The sequence below is a fragment of the Haliotis cracherodii genome, unplaced genomic scaffold (assembly GCF_022045235.1).
Source record: "Haliotis cracherodii isolate W230 unplaced genomic scaffold, xgHalCrac1.p SCAF_2, whole genome shotgun sequence".
In the NCBI taxonomy this organism is placed as follows: domain Eukaryota; kingdom Metazoa; phylum Mollusca; class Gastropoda; order Lepetellida; family Haliotidae; genus Haliotis; species Haliotis cracherodii.
Genome location: NW_027266275.1, coordinates 47,639,301 through 47,655,428, shown reverse-complemented (window position 1 = coordinate 47,655,428; position 16,128 = coordinate 47,639,301). Strand labels below are relative to the sequence as shown.

Here is a 16,128-nt window from a genome sequence, read left to right as displayed (position 1 = left end):
GGTATAAAGTCAGATATTACTACCGAATTAATAACACAAACAAACACAGGTGAAACAGGAATAGTCAAGCCACAAACACCACATGTTTCACAGCCATCTACTGACGCACAACCACAGTGCCACCACATATTACAGATAAAGATCAACAACATATCGATGAAAAAACAGCGCTTATAGTAGGTGGAGTCGCGGCTGGTTTACTCATGATTTGGATAAATAGTTCTTAATGAATTGATTTGGATAAATAGTCTTTAGCGGATACGTACAACAGCCCTGCATTTGCTACGATCAGTGCCCACAAGTTTTGACTAAGCCAAATGGTGGTTTTAGCTAATAAATTCAAGAGCCAGAAAACAATACTCCCTATTATACCAGGAAGTGCAGACGCGGCTTTCCCAGTGAGCTTTCCCAGTGCTTCTCCTAATACTTTTAAATGCTTTTTATCCACTCTTTTACACCACCCCCATCACTAGACGATGTGCCACCTCTTGTACCACCGACACCAGTTAACGCAAGAGTCAAAGTCGATATAATAAATCCCAATGCGCTTAAAATACTGGCTATGGTTATCCCCTGTTCTCTGAGCAATGTTTTAATTTTATCAGCCAGTGTGGTATCATCGTTGAGGACTTGATCGATGTATATTTCTGTTACATGGATCTCTGGAGAATGGCTAAAGAACGGGAAAACTTACAATACCAAGGTATTTGTAATTAGAATGCATTGAGACTGCGTGTGGGTGCTGATAGTGGCGATAATAACGTCGTAGGAGATAAGGCTGTTGCTGATGCATCAGGTAACCAATTCTATATTCCGCTAGACTTTGAATTACTAGATAGTCAGATGCCCTTCTATCAAGCATCCCTAGGCGATAGGTTAGAATACGAACTCACTTTTAATGACTACAGCAGAGTAATCAAAGCTCCTGAAGATCCTAGTAGCTATTCTATTGAAAATATCTCACTGGAGTATGATATGATAACAGATCCTGAATTAGCCAGACAAATTCGTAACCAGTATACAGGAAGTTTAGCCATTTTGTACGATCGCATGCTTCAACACCGAAAGATCACCAGGAACAAAAGAGATATGACATGGAATATCAATCTAAACGTCCCAGCGAGATTGTTAAAGGGTATGTAATGTTGTTCGAGGACCCTTCTGAAGCATTTGCAAGAGATACCGAGAAGTTCTACAACCCCAAGATTACAAAAGTAGAATTGACTATCGAGGACGTGCCTAATTGACTATATAGTCAAGGCATGCGAGCATATCAACAGTGGGATGAGATTAAAAAACTCCCTTCTATAAAACGAAGTTAACGCGGTCGTGAAAGATCTGTCTCTCGGGGATGTATCGATGACTGAATTCCTTACCACGAAGTATGCGCTATGGCTCGACATGCGAACCACAGATGATGACCAACTACACGGCAGTGGGTGGAGAATAGAAAATGCCAGTGAGGGTGTTTCTATACAGATAACGAAGCTCTTCGAAGCGGCTTGTAAATTTAACATATATTTGTACGTGATTATGGACGCACAACTTAATATACAGAATGGACGATTCGTGCAAACGATCTATTAATAATCTTTTACCTAAAGAACCGCACTGCGCTATCATCTGAGGGAAAACATGTTGTGGAAAAACAGCTTTTATTTTTGATATTTTACAAAGTCATTATCGGGATATTTTCGACCATATTATTATTTTGTGTCCGAATAAAACATACCTATTGAGAGATTGGGTAATGAATGATCCCGAGGTGTACAAAGTCTCGAAAAATACAAAGGAGAATCAACCCTTTTCATAATAGACAACTGCAATGCAAGTAAAGAACTTACCAAAAAGAAAGATATGCTTTCATATTTAGCATTCTGCGGAAGACATACTCAGCAAACCGTTTGGGTACTTACTCAAAAATACAACTCTGTCCTGAAAGATCTCAGAGAGTAGACCAAATGGGTAGCCCTGTTTCATTGCAAAGACCGAGATTCATTTGAGGAATGTCTACGCGAAAATGATGTTATTTATACCAAGCCCAAATGAGATAAAGTCAGAAAACTGTTAGCAGAAACGAAGCATTGTAAACTCGTATTAAAAACTGATCAACCAGCTGCTTATGCAATTGCTTAGCAAAAATAGCAACATTATAGCAAATAAATTGAACATTAGCGGTTATTATGTAATAATGTGGTTTGAAATCCTCATTCTCTCTACAACAGTTTATTATTTCGGGCTGTATTGGATATGCCATATTTTATTATGTTAGACTTAAATATCTCCTTAGGTATTACATTATGGAATGCGACGAACTCATTGAACAAATGCTCAAAGAACCTGATGAACATGCAGAAGTAGTTAAAAGATAAATCTTTAGATAAACATAGAGAAAGACTCGCCGCTTGGGTAGCCGGTGGAAAATGTTCCCAATATTTGGGGGAAAATCATATCACTGAAAAAATTGATAACATGACTGATGAAGAAATGAAAAAACTGTACGCGTGTTACGAGTCTAGACTGGGAACTACCATGACTAAAACAATAGGTTCGGTTATGTTACAACTATACACAGTCGTAGCGAGTACGTTTCTCCCTATCCCGGCAGAACATCGCCCGTATTTATGCGAGTCTCATTTATCGAACACGCTATAAGCGCAGTAAGCTGTGAGTTTTATCATAGATACGGAATGTTCTTAGCGCCGGTGACCACTGCTAGGTATTGTCAATTTAAACATATGTGCCCATTTACTAACAATGGAGACTCAAGTGACACCACAACAGATTGTGGAAACACAATCACAACAAGTGAACGAGGAAATACCAGCGATTGCACAACAACAAGCCAGAGTGACTAAGAATCCTCGAAAAGTCGCAGCTGGTAGGAATGGTGCGCTAACGAGGAAGGCAAAACTAATACACAATTCAAATATTGAAGATAGTTATCCGATTAAAACTTGGGCTCCCTATACACTAGGGGTTGTTGCTATAATGGCGGTATGGTTGTTTTATAAGACCGGAGGAGAGAAAACGTCACCAGCGATTGCACAATCACAACAACAAGTTCATTTAGAGTTAAGCCCTCATATAATGTTATAAAAGCAATGACTACTCCAGTTACAGATGGTAAAATCATTCAGCAGTGGTCAGCGGCTATGCCCGTATGGCTAAAATGATAACCAAAGCCACACCACCCAAGCTAGATTTTAATGGTTACAATATTGGTATGATGATTCTTCATATAGGATTGGCAATGGCAACAAAAGATATGCTCATCAAAGAAGGGCTTATCCCAGAAGACATAATGAAGTAATTAAACATTTGAATATTTTATAAACATAGTATTATTGAACACATGGCAACAATTGCGATGATTGTCTGTGGAGCTATTGTTAATGCTCTAGCTTTTCGGGGAGTAATTATTTATTTTCTACTCTGAGGGAATCAAATGCTGAAGAAGTTGAAGAGGAGCGTAAACGACATAATAAAGCATTAGAACAACTCGAAACAGCCCAGTCACAATGGGCCAGGCGCAGAATGGAGAGATTAGATTTTATTAATGATAAACTGCATAAAGAGGGACATTCAAGTCAAACGTTTAAGGATGTTGAATATGCCATGCAAGAATACTTCCTTGTTTATGGAAAGATACTTGACCCAATACCGAGGCCAACAATAAGTCAGTTTTATACACCGTCAGAGGCTCAGAAAGACAGCGAGATAGCGTTTATAGTGTTTGGGTCATCAGTCATTGCTCTTTATAGCTACACAATAACTACGCATAATCCACGATCTACTGCGTATCAACCATTAATAATAACCCTGACTACTCAGCTATTGATAACCCTAACTACTCAGCTATTAATAACCCTGACTGGCTAATCTATAAATAGCGATGACAGCTATGACTCACCAGTGGAGATGTGATTTGCATTTAGACAAATGATATGATAGATGTATAACCATGAATCTGTGCAGATTTACACTCATGGGGAAGCCGATTCAATGCAACCGACGTTATGGGGGTGTTAACTGTGGGATCCACTCTTATTACATCAGACAGGGAAATATAAATTATGTTTGTTCTGTATGTGGGATAGGGGTCAAAGGTCGTTTTTGTTTATGTAAGAAACACGGTGCTGATAGGGTTAGGAACCAGATGATTTATGCTAGGAAGAGAGATTACATCAATGAGAGGAATAGGTTGGGAAGAATACGTATTTAGATGTATGAAAAACAACCATATAGAGAATTGACTCATTTTGCATATACTATGCATTAAACCACAATGGTTTTTGTCAGAGTTGAAGGCTTTGGCAAAACAACGTGGTCTACATGGTTATTCTAGAATGAGAAAAGCTGAATTGATTGATTTACTCGGTTTGGAATACAACAAACCCCCGACTGTTAGAGAACTCAAAGCTCAAGCGAAAAAAAGTGGGCTGAGAGGTTATTCTCGAATGAGAAAAGATGAATTGATCGATTGACTAGATAATAATAAATCAGTAGATGTTGATAAAAATAAACCCACTGTTGTTGATAATAATAATGAGTTAAAATTTGTACCCACAACCGGCGTTGGTTAATATCTAAGAGGTTGGAAGATGGATATTAATTCCAACATGGATGTTAATGATGTTAAGCCCATCGTATCGAGCAAAATTAACAAGGAGTTAGATGATTTAAATAGTATAAAATACCAGCTGACGGTTAAAATTTCATTGAGTAAAGTAACGCAGACAATTGCGCTGAATATACCGAACCTTATTTCTGGAGCAATCAAGAAGTTATAACCGAATCCGATACTATAAACACATCATTAGATACATCAATTCAGAGAATACAGGAAACTTTAGAACGCTGGACTAATAGAGGTTCGGGTTGGGGTGTGGATAAAATCGCTAGTTTATATTTAGATATAGCAAATTTTATGCCTTTCAAAGGTGGATCTTATATATATTTACCCTCGTATTATTAAAAGAAAAAAGCCATAATTAATGTAAAAAATAAAGGCGATGACTGTTTCAGAATGATGATAAGATCTGCATTGTTCACCGTAGTCAAAAATCTGTTGATGTCGTTGTGTTTCATAACCTTTGAGGATATGATTCACATCTCATCATGCAAGCTATCTCAAACACAGACAGCGGCTTAACATGCATTCCTAATAATATGGAAAAATATATATCATTCTCGTTGACTAAAACTATACATTTTATGGACAAGGATGGGAAAGCCAGAACAAAGCAAAGTAATGGACTTAGATTCATAGACTCCGTACAGTTTCTGTTATCTTCCCTGGACAATTTAGCTAATGCGAACAATCCCCATGACTTTGCAATAACAAATCAATATACCGATCGGATAAGTCATCATTTGTTGTTGAGAAAAGGTGTATATCCTTATGAATATATGGATGATTGGCCTAGATTCAATGAAACTAAATTACCACCCCTTGAATCATTCAAGAGGTCAGCCTGATGAACTTCATTCGTTGTAAAAATATCAAACTTCTTCCTCGGTATATAACGCGGTGCCGTTAAATATATTTGCCACATCGCTTGATTCTATAACAAATCCTTGGCCACATCTTTAGATACCTTCGCCGCAGTGGCTAATTTTTTTACTGCTCCTATACCTTTCCAATATCCTCGTGGGCTATAGGAAATTTTATCCATTATTAATCAATATTGATGATTATTTTAATACGAATCGTGACGATTGTTAAATCGCATCATCATTTTTGCATAAAAAATTCCATCTGTAGTAGCAGTATACCGTATATGACTGCGGATAAGCCGACCCCGTAGATAAGCCAAGGTGTTAACTTGACCATTGAAATACGAAAGAAAATGATATGACCCGCAGATAAGCCGAACCAGGAAGTGAAAGGCAAAAAACACTGCATAGTCGGACTTCAAGACATGTGCAGGTTCTCGCAGATATTAAAATATATCAGATGAAAAACGTTGTAATTATATTGAAAAAGTCATTATTATTTCTAATAAAGGTTTAACAAACCAGTCATCCACTTTCATAATGTGGGAAGCTGTTTCTCTTGTCTTTTTTTAATCTCATAATGATCGTTATATGTTGCCATCAACAACGAAGCGCCATTTTGTGAATCGGTGTATATAGAGTTATGAACCCGTGAGAAAATATATCAGCTATTGCGAAGACTCGCAGTTTTAATTCAGCATCGTAAGCATGGTGTTTTCGTTTCAAACTCATAAAGAGAATGTCAGTTAATAAAAATATACCAACTTTTATACCCCCTTTATACTACTATTGTATGTTAATCCAATTGAATTAAATAAACTATGAACACATTGAATGACCATCACTTACTCACAGGCTTCTCCAGTTTATTAAACTAATCTCTCGAAAACAAAGGAATTAAGCCCCTACTCCCAACACGATTGCTAAGCACCCACAACTTGAAAATGTTTGTGCAAACAACATGACAATACCAATCGGCCCGTTATTATCAGTGCTCATTTCCTTGTGTACCGTGTTGCTTTTTAAACAACAGGAAGCAATCACAGTGGTCACAGTTTGTGACGTCACAGGAAACAGCTGATCACATGTTTTTGGAAATGGCGAACGGAATAACTCGCCGTTACAGTTGTTGATTTGCCTCTTTCAATAAAGGTAGATACTTGTTCACTATCAATTTATGAACTTTGCAAAAACGTACGTAATAGCTATTGGCGATTTCATCTGGGGATTATATATTATAGCTGTGAATTACATATATTGTTACATGTAAAGATTTTGAGTTTATGAAGAACGATAAACTTTGAACATTCAATTGAAAACTTATTATCGGAAGTAGTAACATGCATAACATTTTTTTTAATACCGTATTTTCTTGAGTATAGTGCGCACTTTTTAAAAAAAACCACAGCTGTGTAGAAGGGGGTGCGCATTATACACAAATTATGAGTTTGGATGTTTTTTTCCCCCATGGAAAGACATTACCGTGAGCACGAAACACCGGAAATACCATGTCAACAAATCCATACTAAAGTACACAAAATAATCATGTAATTACACATCTGGCTATAAAAAGTGTTCTTTGTATATCTTGACTTATGTTTGTAACTTATTTCATTAATTTTATTCAAAATTCCTTATAATATTATTTGTATTAATTTCGGCGAAATCGTGTGTGAAGCGATCGGAAGATCGCACAACTCACCGTTATTAACAGCAACCACGGTCAGAATACCGCTATTGACGCCTTGAAACGAACTTTAGTTGACAAAGAATGGATACATATATCATAAATGACATACTTTGACTCGTTAAAAGTCATATTTGTTTTTGTTTGACGATTCAACATGAAATTCTCGCGATCACGTGCGTGTGAGCCTTGACGGTGACTGGTCAGCCAGGTTCCATGTTAAAAATAATACCCGGGAATAGCGATCAGCTGCTTCGCTTAGGGTTATTATTATTTTAAATATGTTAGTAAAGGCTGCATATAATTAAGAAAATAATGGAATATATTATTCCTGATAAAAAAAATAGTTTCCGATACAATTGTTGCTGATCCTTGCATTAAAAATCCTATAAAGTTATATCATTGGGTGTGTCTTGACCGAATCACCGGTCGATTCCAAGAAAACTTGTGTACAGCTGATTGCTGTTTCCGGCTTAGTTTACGAGAAAATACACAAGGTAATCCTAATCCCTAGATATAAAACAATGCCTAGCAGAACAATAAATACTATTTAAACGTTAAATAAATATGTCTGGTGATTTTTTATCTCAAATTTCGAATTTGTATTGACGAAGTTTCTCAGCACCCGTTCGTTTGCCGGACTTCGCTGAAAGGGTACGGTGTAAATTTTTTCTGCGCATAATATTCAAATTTCTTTTTTTCCAAAATATTGGACCCGCTAGAAGGGGGTGTGCATTATACATGAGTGCACATTATACATGGGTGCGCACTATACTGAAGAAAATACGGTAATGACAACATTGGTGTATAATAATAACTTTATTGATAATTTATAACAATAATGGCTCCAGTCGTGGCAACTTCCAAACTTTCTGGAAGTTGTAATCTATCGGACCATCATTCAGGCGATGTTTCTGACGGATCACGATCTGAAAAATACTATCATCATGAAAGTGTATCCCGTGGATAAGCCGACCCCTTCCTACAGAATCTTTTTTCTGGTCCTCAAAATTCGGCTTATACGCGAACATATACGGTAGGTATATAAATCTGGCTCCAGTGGAAGTGAGCCAGAATCACCATTACCTATACTACTCTAGAGCAATCTTAGCTACTTCAGATTTGTCCGGACCAATTGTGAATTGTGAATTGTAGCTTACTATGATCATGGCGCCGGAGACGCCTACCGGATTCTGACAAGCACCATTTCAAATGGAGCCTCCCCAGACACACCCTTTTATGGACCCATCCTGGATTCATCTAATGCAGACGATGATATAGCAAGAGATGCCATAGTTTCCTGTCTTCCTGTACTAGACACGTATCTTAGAGGCCCTCCCAATCAGATGATCAAAAATATGATCACAGTATTAGATGAGGACTTTGCCAAGTTATCACTCACTCCTTCTTTCCAGGTGCCAAAATACAGGAAAGATGCTTTCCCGTTCCATGCCCTGGATATAACCGACATTTTCATGCCCTCGATGACGATCTTCAATGTATGACAGGGTCTCATCGCTCAACATTCATCCATGTAGCAAACACCAGACTCACCTATATCGAAACAGAGATACGCCTCTCTGCAAGCCTCTCTCTGACCTCCAGAGCCATTATTCAAGACCTCTCAGAGGATAACCCTCATCATCTGGACCGTCTTGTCACTGTCATTCTTACAGCACCAGATTGACCACATTCTCACTCACATGCATTCTGCTTTGGTGGAACTAACAACTACCTGATTGTTACCTGGCACTTGCTGAGTGGGACTCGGAATTCAAGAGGGATCTCTTGCGACAGCCTTGGACTTCAATCGCCCTCTTCAATGGCCAAGTCTCCACGACCCATCTCGTGTCTCCAAAGCCCTGGTGCAAGTTTCACAGCCCACTGTCTTTAAGCCATCACAAACTGGTAGTTGTCGGCCCCCAATGTTATTCCCTCAAAGTCACGCGGACAAGACACCTCAGCCTTTCATGGCAGAAGCCGTGTTAAGGAAAGGTTATCTGGGACCTACCAGCTGCTCTGTGACCGTTCCCACGGTGGGAGCGGAGACTGCAAGGGCAAGCTGATGTGATGGATGCCAAAAACTTGGACCTCCCACCATTCCAGTAGTAGAGACTCCTTTGGTGGAAGAATAGGACTCTACTGGCACAGTTGGGATATTTTGGGGTCCCATACGAAGTCAACATCCTGCAACATGGGTATTGGCTCACACTGATAGACGACCTGCCTATCCAGTCATCAGCCATAGCAGACACCTACCCCCCTACATAAAAGCAGGTCCTCTCAGACATTCACACTCTTCTAGACTAAGAGGCCATAGAGATTGTCCACTCCCCGGCCCAAACACCAGACTTCTATTCACCAATATTCTTTGACCTCAAGAAGGACTCAGACCAACTTAGAACAATCCATAACCTGGCCTAATTCAACAAATTTTACCTAGTATGCCTTCCACATGTCCACACAAAGACAGGTGAGGTTGAAGATTCAGGCCAACAATTCATTGATCAGCCTAGACATCCAGGATGCCTAATTACATGTGCCGATCCATCTAGGGACAGGAAATTCCATTATTAATGGGCATTGCTGCCATTTGGCAGCCCCATGGCTATTTACACGCATGACAAAGCCGATAGCCACCTTCCTCCAGAGGAATTTCCAGTTTGAGGTGTACATGAATGCCAACTAAATCAACAGGACACGGCCACTCTCATCCTCCATAGGGATTTCACACAACGCCTCCTCCACCAGCTGGGTTGATGATCAATGTGTGGAAATCGGAGCTCACATCTTCATTCAATACAACCTCCAATTCATTGCAGGCTTCTTCCAGACTGACTGAGACCTCCTCTCTGTACCCAGGGACAGGTGGCACAGATTTCAACACCATCTTCTCCCAGTGCCTCAGCAACCTCGTACCCTTTGCCAGTGGCAGGCACTTCTGGGTCTCCTGACATCAGTGCAGCACTTGACCTCCACTGCGCCCAATACAAATGTTCTTTGCTTCCTACTTCAGGCGCCAGGACCAGTCTTTCTCCATCGTGCACCCGGATCACCTCAAGCCGCATATCCAGAGGTGAACGTTGGAGCCAAATGTCTTAGACTGCATCTCCTTCACAGAGCACACCTTACCTGTCGCAGAGTTGCCTCCCTACGATATCTTCAGATGCTCTGTTTTCAGCAGTAATGTGCTGAACAGTGACATCTCCCATTCCATGGTCACGTGGGAACTGTGTCATAGGGTTAGCCATTCATCCAGTTGGAACAACTTCTTCAGCAAGACCTCTCACAGCTCTTTCTCTGTCAAGAACAAGTACTAAATGCATTAAGGAATAATGCAGGATAAGTATACAAGTATAAAAAATATCTTGATTCTACTAGTTTGTTATTGAATTAATATCCAATATTTAGATTTCAAAAGATTCTGTGAACGGTGAGATATTTCATGATGAACCTAATTTTCAGAGGTCAGTTTCTGTAATTTTGCTGTTGAAATGACAGAGGATGACATCACAGAACATTGAATTTCCTGCAAAATTCAAAACTGTGAATTGTATGTGCATGCATGATGTATTTTGAGTTTTATTCAGCTTCAAAGTGAGGTTTGAAGAGGAGAGACATGTATGTCCCTGTGGCATCCAGGGGGTTAGGGATCACCCATTATGATTACTATGCCACAAAAGATTTAATGTTAAGTGATGTAATAGGGCTGCATCATGCTCATCTATCAAACAGTAGGAAAATATAAATTAGGTTGAACTACATTAGTTTAATATGATATAATTACTGGTACGTTAGTATTATTACTGGCTCAAAGACAGAAACACTTCATAAATTTCAGTTGTTCAGTTTTTTGTTCTCAGGAAGCTGAGGTCATATCATATGACCCAATCACAACCAAGGTACAGCTACAGTTATCATCAGGTATGTGTTCAGTAAATTACCTCAAAATGCATTTTTGTGGACTTCTCTGAAATTGCCTGACATTGTCTTGAACTTCAGCATGTATGTTTCATCTTAAGACAACATCATATTTTGTTCAAATCATTGTGATTTTTAGTGTTAGATGTTGAAGATGAAGATGAGGCTAAGAATTGGTCTTCAGCAACCCATTCTTGTAAGAGGCGACCAATGAGATGAGGTGGTCAGGCTCTCTTGACTTGGTTGATGCATGTAATTGTATCCCAATTGTGTAGATCGATGGTCTTGATTTCAATCACTGGATTGTCAGGTCCAGACTCGATTATTTACAGACCACTGTCACTTAGCTGGAAAATTTATGAGTATAGCGTTAAACAACAAACAAAAAAAAAAAAAAAGGTGTTGGTGCTCAGTAATTTTGCAGAAAATATTTATGTTAACAAAAACAGCCATTTGACATTTTAAACTTGACAACATATCTAGGTGAACTAAAGTGCAGCAGCACTATGTTTTTTAGAAAATCAGCACACCTGCATGGGCAAATTTCACACCAACTTGGATGCATCGAAGAGTGAAGAAACTAATGCGGATTGTATAGTAAGTATGGTTGGTAATCTGAAGCAGCCCATTGTGAATCTTGATGCTTTTAGGTTTTGCCTGAAGTTGATTACTGCCATTCCCCTTTGTCTTTAGAACCACAGCAGTACTTGGACACCTCAAGGATATCATTTCATGTATACCTGGGAATTCTTTTGACACATTCATCAGTTTTGTCAATGTCATCCCCAAGGTCATATGTGGTAAACAAACTATTTTCAACCAAACTCAAGATGGATTAACTGTATGTTTATCAAACTTGGTACTTCTTCCTTAGTGGTCTGCCCAGAGAAAACGTTGGTGGTTCGATTCCTGGCTGCCTCATACCTAAAGATGTTAAAAGATGGTACTAATTGGTAGTCAGTCGGCTGGTATATACTGTGTCGCACACACAGATATGTCAAATTCACTGGAATGTCTGTGTTTGTAGGACATGTTTGCAGGAGCTTATTACCATGTTTTCAACTGAAAATAATCAAGTATGTGATTAGCTGAAGTTGAGGTGCATATATTTAACTCTAGCAAGAGGTTGCTTCAGGGGGTTGATACGGACTAGTGGATGCACCCTGATAGCAGCAGAGTTTGGAAGCGTGGTCATGTGCTCGTATCAGGTCACCCGGAGCAGTGTTGTGACTCACACTATTGGATAAATTGCACATACTTGAACTTGAAGGGCAGCAAACTGTCATAGCGACTGATTTACGACATCCATTGTCTGAAGAACATTTGATTGCAAAGGCTCATTACCCTGGAGCCATGACATCTATATGCCTTGAAACACTTAATTGCTGTTATTTATTAGATGCTAATCCTATTTGTTAATCTCCATTTTTGTGTACATCGACCGTCTGCCATCCTGAACAGGATGTGCAAGTATGTCACTGATGATTTACTGTTTACATTTATATTTATTGCTTACTAAATGTCAGGTGACCTTGGCTATATAAGCCTTGGTCCAGAGAGATTGAGAAGGAGAAAAAAAGGTCTTACCCTTAGCCTAGCTAGGGTTAGGCTGGGTGCTCCGGGGCACCTAGACAACAACCACTACCACTATGTGCTGACCAGGCACATAGTGTCTTTTGTATGTATATATCAACATGTATAAAGTAGAACTGTATATACCGCAAGCCATCGTCTCCAAGTTGTCACTTCCTACTGAGAACCATATGTCGGCCCCTTGCATATACGAGTGTGCAAATTGTTCATTAATCAACGTCGGACCGACACGCGTTGTTAAAACTCTGATTAGGTGACTTCCTCCTCTTTTTCACTCTGTTAGGGATGTTGAAGATAAGAAGGAAAATATACACATACAGTGTTCTGCCAAGAAACCGAACAAGTGGGGACAGGGACCCCTTCAACAAAAAAACAGCGGCCTCACTCTGAGAGATTTATAAAAAAAACCTTAAAAAATCTTATATGCAGGTTATTAATGCAGAATCCCCATTCACAGGAGATGCTTGTGATACATAAAACGTTTCCCATGACTTCTTTCTCAGATTTAAGGTTATGTACTGCTGCAACAATGCCTGATGTCATATATGTAGTCTCAATTAACAGCTTGTTTCTGATCATTGATAGCAAGTCTTTTCAAGGTACTCATTCCAAAATAATAATTTAGCTTTAACATTGAATTTGATTTCACATAATTTATGCAAAGCTGACATGTCATAGTATTTCTTTCTGAGTTATGCTGTAACCATGTCTAGGTCTAAAGCCAGGTTCATTGAACTAACATCGCTAACTTAACCTGTGGTTTGCGATTCAGCGATCATTCAAAGGAGAAACATCTTTGTCATTATCAGAAGACGGTTTAAGCTGTGTTGACGACAAAAAAATATTTAAGATTGACCTATCTTATGAAAAACTGACTGCTCTTGGATTTTGCTGTTTGGTCAGGGTTTATTAGTTATGGCAAAGAACCATTGAAAATGTTCCATATGACAGCTATGTTTGCACCAATGTGTAAGCTTGATTCTGGACTTTTTGCAACTTTTAGCCAATGATAGGTGTAGACCACAAAATGAGACACGAAAAAGAGGAAGTTTACATTCAATAATAGAAACAGCTGTGTGAGTGATGGAAAATATTTTTTGAGACAATCAGTGGCCCCAATAATTCATCACTTACTCATCCTATTGGTTTGTCTTAGGTTCCTGAAAAACTGTCAGTGAGTATTCCATATATTATATACTCACATGCAAAAGAAACACAAGTCGAGTATGCTGTATACATGTTATTTATTTTCAACAGTAAAGACAAGAAATACTAATAGGGCAAGATTGACAAAAAATTGACTGAAGACAGTTTAATGGATTAAAAGGCAGATGACATAATTTGGTTTTTTTCAAATGTTAAGGGCTTACACAGTTTCGGGTCAATACCCAAAATGTCAGTCAATACCTGGTGTGACCACCATTAGCATTGATAACTGCCACACATCTCCTGTACATTGAGTGGATCAGATGATTTGTGAAGACCCTAGGGATCCTGCACACATCAAGAGCAGCTGTGCGTAGTTCATCGGCAGTTGTAGGGACTGGGCGCACATTGTGCAGACGCCTTTGAACCTCATCCCACAAGTGTTCGATGTTGTTCAGATCAGGGCTGAGGGATGGCCACGGTAGAACATGGATTTTGTGTTGTTGCAGAAAGGCCATGGTATCTCTGGCAACATGGGGACGAGCATTGTCCTGCTGGAAAATGTGTTGTTGATGTTGTGCAAAAAATGGAACAACGCGGGGTCTGATCACTTGGGCGATTTACAGCTGAGCAGTGACGTTGTGTCCCCGACCTTGACCAACATTCAGAAAGCACATGGGTCCAAGTCTCACATTAGTCCAATCCCTGCCCATATCATGACGCTAGGTCCACCCTATGGATCTCTTTCCACAACGTTTCTATCAGCGAAACAATCACCTCGCCGCCGCCAAATTCTGACCCTTCCGTCCGCATGGGAGACACAAAAGCGACTTTCATCAGAGAAGATGACACGCCTCCACTCACGATGATGCCAATTGTGGACCATGTGCCCACTGAAGTCGTGCTTGTCGATGCCGTGGTTGGAGAACAAGACGACGTGCTGGTCAGTGATATCTGAGGTTGTTGGAACGGAGACGTCGGATCACAGTGTCCCGGCTGTGTGTTCCTATGGTCTGTCGAGCACTTTCACTTGCAGTTAGGAACGGATGTCGCTGGTGTTGACGGGTAATCTGCAGATCTTGTCAAGGTGTGGTGACGACCCTAGGACGACGGCTCCGAGGAAGGTCATCTGTGGTCTGTGTAGCATTGTATCGATGCAGGAGACGGTAAATTGTGGTTATGTTAACATTGAAATGACGGGCAATATCTTGGACAGACTCTCCAGCTTCCATACTTCCGATAGTCTGGTTTGTCTGAATTTGAGTTAGGCGTGGCATTGTTGACCAATGAATCGGCCAGTTTTATACCCACTACAGTTTCTGACAGTTCGTGCATTTTCGATTTCGCGAAAAATGGGTGCATGATACCCACATATTCATTGAAATGGTGCGTTTTGTCAACTTGTTTTTTATGTTGCGTTTTTATTCGGGGCTTCCAAAATCAACCAAAATTATTGATAACACCACCAGGCTTCACTACATGCTAAAACTCGTATCAATTTATGGTTCCGTGTTTGTTACCTATTTGCTTAAAACCACTTGCATTTCTTTTGCGTGTGAGTATATATACTAAGCTTGATAAGTGCAGTGTTCTGCCAATAATTACTACAAAATAGGTAATACTGTTTTCAGCGTATTCTAATTGTATTCAGACACTGTTACTTACATTATGAAACTACTGACACTTAATGGTGCAAGTTTCGTGAAGTGAAAAAAAGAAAGAAGATTGGTACTACCCCAAACTGGAGAATCAGTTTTATACAAAACTAGTTTTTCACATCTTTCATCAATACAGTTTTGTCATTAATAATGTACCAGAATCGTGATGTAATATGACATTCAGTGCCACATCAGTGTCACCTTCCACTTTCTTGCTCTATTCTGTTATGATAGAAAAACTGTCTAATTCAAAATGTCTTCTTTGTTTCAGGTTACTCTGGATTGGGTTTCCCTGGTTGAGCCTAAACTTTTGTGTTGAAAAACTGCCTTTCTACATAGTAGGGTACTGGTGGATTACCATATCAATTTCTTTGAATTATTACTCAAACTAAAATAAACATTGTATGAATAATAAACATGTTAGATTGACAATAGTCTCCGAAGTGTGTATCATTACCAAACTTACTTGTAATAACTATGGGGCAGTGGGTAGACTAGTGGTTAGACCGTTGCTCGTCAGGCCGAAGACCCTGGTTTGATTCCCAACATGGGTACAATGTGTGAAGTCCATTTCTGGTGTCCAAGCCGTGATATTGCTGATCTCTTGCTAAAAGCCGCGTTAGA

General features: G+C 39.4%; 1 protein-coding gene across 3 annotated transcripts in view; it reads left to right on the top strand.

The window, feature by feature from the left end:
* Positions 1–15,897, top strand: part of LOC139468156 (coilin-like) — a 64,484-nt gene extending 48,587 nt beyond the window's left edge. The window contains exons 5-8 of one of the 3 annotated variants that reach the window (XM_071249935.1): positions 11,050–11,110; positions 11,625–11,704; positions 13,857–13,874; positions 15,776–15,897. In XM_071249935.1, coding sequence (XP_071106036.1) covers positions 11,050–11,110; positions 11,625–11,704; positions 13,857–13,874; positions 15,776–15,823 — 207 coding nt within the window. In that variant the 3' untranslated portion in view covers positions 15,824–15,897. Of the gene's footprint in view, positions 1–11,049; positions 11,111–11,624; positions 11,705–11,800; positions 13,298–13,856; positions 13,875–15,775 lie in introns of those variants that run through there. The other 2 variants (XM_071249936.1, XM_071249937.1) reach the window with 2 other exon arrangements.
* The last annotated feature ends 231 nt before the right edge of the window (positions 15,898–16,128 follow it).